Source organism: Cyprinodon variegatus, unplaced genomic scaffold, assembly GCF_000732505.1.
Source record: "Cyprinodon variegatus isolate N-32 unplaced genomic scaffold, C_variegatus-1.0 Scaffold121, whole genome shotgun sequence".
Taxonomy (NCBI): Eukaryota; Metazoa; Chordata; class Actinopteri; order Cyprinodontiformes; family Cyprinodontidae; genus Cyprinodon; species Cyprinodon variegatus.
The window spans coordinates 397,353-401,387 of record NW_015150574.1 but is presented as its reverse complement, the minus strand read 5'-3'; the positions used below and the strand labels follow the sequence as shown (position 1 = coordinate 401,387).

General features: G+C 40.1%; 1 protein-coding gene across 3 annotated transcripts in view; it reads right to left on the bottom strand.

Moving 5' to 3' along the window:
• Positions 1–3,227, bottom strand: part of LOC107085289 (transducin-like enhancer protein 4) — a 62,500-nt gene extending 59,273 nt beyond the window's left edge. Inside the window, exons 1-2 of one of the 3 annotated variants that reach the window (XM_015375540.1) lie at positions 2,621–3,227; positions 2,185–2,282 (exon numbers count right to left, since the gene is read on the bottom strand). In XM_015375540.1, coding sequence (XP_015231026.1) covers positions 2,185–2,282; positions 2,621–2,665 — 143 coding nt within the window. In that variant the 5' untranslated portion in view covers positions 2,666–3,227. The remainder of the gene's footprint in view (positions 1–2,184; positions 2,283–2,620) is intronic. The other 2 variants (XM_015375542.1, XM_015375541.1) reach the window with 2 other exon arrangements.
• Between the last annotated feature and the right edge of the window lie 808 nt (positions 3,228–4,035).

The following is a 4,035-nucleotide window of genomic DNA, read 5'->3' as shown; positions in this document are numbered from 1 at the left end:
TGGATGGATGGATGGATGGATGGATGGATGGATGGATGGATGGATGGATGGATGGATGGATGGATGGATGGATGGATGGATGGAAAAAGAGATCCTTTTCCGTTCTATTTTTCATACTTATCTATGCTTAGATAATGAACTGCTAAATTGTTCTAATTAAACACTAAAGAATGAACCCTGATCATTCATCAGAATGACGATTTATAGTTTTCTGGCTTCCAATCAGATCCATCCTAAGTCTCTTTCTGTTTTTAACCAGCCCCAGCCCCCTATGTTGGAACCGTTTGATGTGGGTGGCTGCAGCATTAAGCATGCAGCTCATTATCCTCAGTTCAGCTTGTTCAAGCCCCAGGATTGACCAAAAAAGTCGGACCCCCAGTTCATCTCCCCATGAGACTGGGTAACAATTACAAGGTGGCCAGAAGTGGGCGATTATTATGCATTGGTGTCATGCTTTATGGTCCTGCCCAGCAGCGACGTATTTCACACTTCATCATGTCAGGTAAAGCAGTATTTCACACCACTTGCACTTGCAGGGAGAGACGTGCAGATGAAAGTTAATGGGGTTTACCTGTGATTAGTCACTGGTAACAGACAGGATTGAGACAAGCGGTTACAACACAAGCTTATGAATGAGCTCTGTACAGGCTGCTGGCAGAGGAGAAGTTCCATATCATCTTCAGATGTTAAAAAACCCAAACTGAGTTCCTTCAATTATCAATAATAACCTGAAACCAAACCCCACTTTCCACTTGGTATTTCATGTCATTGCATCATCTATTTCTCTGATATTTTGGTCATATTGCAAGAGTCATGCATGAATGCATGGCACTAGGCATTGTTAAACTTTTTTACCGCTAAGTTGTACAAGTTAGGCATAATAATGTGACCAAGTGATTAACATTTTGCTTTGGTTACTGTTTGGGATATATCACGGAAGATGTGAATGTTTTTAACCTAAAGTATTGTTGAAAATTCTCAAAACTTCTAATTGATATAACTTATATTGATAAATGATGATGCTGGTTGTAAATAACTAAATATCCTTCACTATTTTCCTTCAGCTGTGGCATATTTTATTCATAATCTACTTCAGGTCAAAGCGTAAAGGACAGCACGACTACATACACATGTTCAGGCATATAGCACAGACATATAGAGAACCTATGACACTTATTGCGGACTTGACTTATAGCTGACAAATATTGCATTCAAAGAGTCTTTTCTTGTTGTCATATTGCAAACCCTGACACAGTGCTTTTAATTGCATTAGAAAGAGACCAAAAAATTGGCAAACATAAGGATTTGAGTAAGTATGTAAACCAGTGAAGTTGTGACACTAAAGAGCCAGGAATGGCCCAGAATGTTTTAAATAGGGTGGGCTACTGGTAGTGACAAAATAAAATGATTATATATATATATATATATATATATATATATATATATATACACACAATTTCATAAATAGCCAGGACAGGTAATCCTTAAAACATTGAAAATAATTTATTTATTTGCAACGTATTAATCTCTTACATCTTAGACTTGGATGCATAAAATCATGCTGCCTCTCTAGGTAGGGACCTTATTTAAAGGGTAGGTCACTCCTGTCCCTGTAGCTCCCAGTTAATGACACCATTGGTCTTTTATGGAGTGTTAATGCTTTTTTCCATAATTAAAAAAATGTACCCCAGAGAGACAACAGTGTTGAATCTGGAAAGTGCATGGTCCAATTTAACAGATGAACTTCTTTTGATTGAATGCTGATACTGGCAGAGCTGTCAGAATAATCAGTAGATAACTGTTTTATGTGGGACTTCATAGGCCAATCATGCTGGTCATAATAGTATGTTTAATTCATGGTATTTTTGTCACATTCTCACTCAAAAGAAGTGATTTTTTTTTTTTTTTTTTTTTTGCCAGGTAAGGTTTTAAATATTTAGAAGTACCCTTTTTTATATGGTAACTGAAAACATTTTTATTACTAAACAGGTGGACAAATGCCCTGATTCACTTCAAGCATTTTAATGTATAATTTCCTTTAAGTGGTACTAAGAAACTTGTTTCTTTTATCTAATTGATCATTTTCTCTTTTTTCTGTCTGCCAACCTAGTGAAGCAGAAAAGAGAGCAGGAAGCACCATGCGTCGAGGCTTTCTTTCTTCAGTGTTTCCATCCAGACTCTCACCTGTGATATTGGGCTTGCAGGAACTGAAATTCCTCTTTGATCCGATCACAGGACTCGGTGACGGTGAACTTGAACGGCTGCCCCGGCTGGTGTGGCACCTCAACCCAAAATCAAAGAGCGTGCGAGGAAGATGAGGAGGGAGAGAGCAAGAACTGAGCCACCAAAGTTCAGTGTCATGACACAACGTTACAGGAATGAAGCTTGTTTTACAATGGACCTCTGTGATCGCACTCAGTCCCCTCTCAGTCTATCCGAGCGCACAACTCTCACACAGACACAGCCAGCTGCATGCGGTAATGTTGACAATGAGCTGAATTGTTAAGGGGTCCGCGCAATGGCACGGAAACTGGATATAAACTGATTACGCATCAGGCGCGCGGCAGTTAATCTACGCTGTTTTGACACATTCTTCATTTTTCTGCTTCTACCTACTTACCGGATGCCGTGCCGGCGGGTACATCTTGCTTAGATCTCGAATCATTTCAAGGGCTTTGTAAAGTTCATCCACAAAAAGAAATAAAGAAATGAGCGAGGTCCCCGTGCGTAAAAGGTCAGTCAGTATCCGCTCAGCGAACTGAGAGCGGCTTATGTAAAAAGTAGAAACATCCTTTGACAACAAAAACAAGGCTGACCATTAATTTTCTTTCTCCTCTGTCCATGCAACTCGATGTAAGCCCTTTAAACTAACAAAAGTCTTAAATTCCCCTACGGAGCATCAACTTTTGCGCATCGTGGCACAGCTCATCTCACTGCGCATCTCAGGTTCCTCTCCGTTGTCGCGCATGAATCAGTTTATCTCCTCCAGCCTCCTTTTACGCTTCACATCCAAGCGAGAGACCACCTCACCAACCAACCGTGCCAGCCTTGCCCCTGTCTGTGACGTTAAATTTAGCAGCAACCAGTCTTGAGGGCGCAATTACATATTCACAACATTTAGAGGGGCCCCGCACACCGTGACGTCGGGACGTGTAGTTTAATTCCTATTAGCCAATAATAAGCCTTACAGATGTGCATCTGCCGTAAAGAACTACAACTTCCCGGCTCCTTCTCAAAGCCCCCCACGTCCACCACCGCTCTCATCCAACCCCTTCGTATACTCCCCACCTCCCATAAAGCCAATGGTGTGTGGTCTGAAGGAGGAGCGGTGATTAAACACAGCCAATGAGGAGAAAAAAGTGAGCACTGTGCAGCATCCTGCCGTCTGTTATCCGCAAACGGTCCAATCACATCCCGACATCAGGCTATTTATGCAGACCCCCACGTGGGGGTCTCATTCTGGAAAACAGGGCTGTGACATTGATTACACTGAAATCTCTCGCTTATCTGATTTTATTGATAGCATAAATCAGAGATGACCATATGGCCTGAAGATGCCTGATGGTGCTTTTTTTGCCACTGTTGTTTAGCTGTTTAATTACTTGGTGTTCACAGATTAAACATGTAATCTGTCAATTGTTCCATCATTCTCAGTCTGCTTGACTAGTTTAAACCATGTGCAAAAATGCACTCAAATTCAATAGATTGCTGAGGCTTTAGGATACATGGTGAACAATTTACACTGTAAGAAATACAGACATCAAATCAGCACCGTTCACATTCTGAAAAACTAGTGTTTCATGCTTAGAATATGGAAGATAGATGTTCAACTGAGCAAAAGATACATATAGTTAACAATTATTCTTTTACTTTAGAATATATCAGTTTCCAACATTTTGCAAAAATATATATTCTGCTTAATTCCCATAACATTTTGTCACAATATATCTATAAACTTTATTGTATTTAATTTGGATCTTATGGGACAGATTAATAAGAATTAGGTCATAACATGGGAGGTTTCACGTTTTAAAA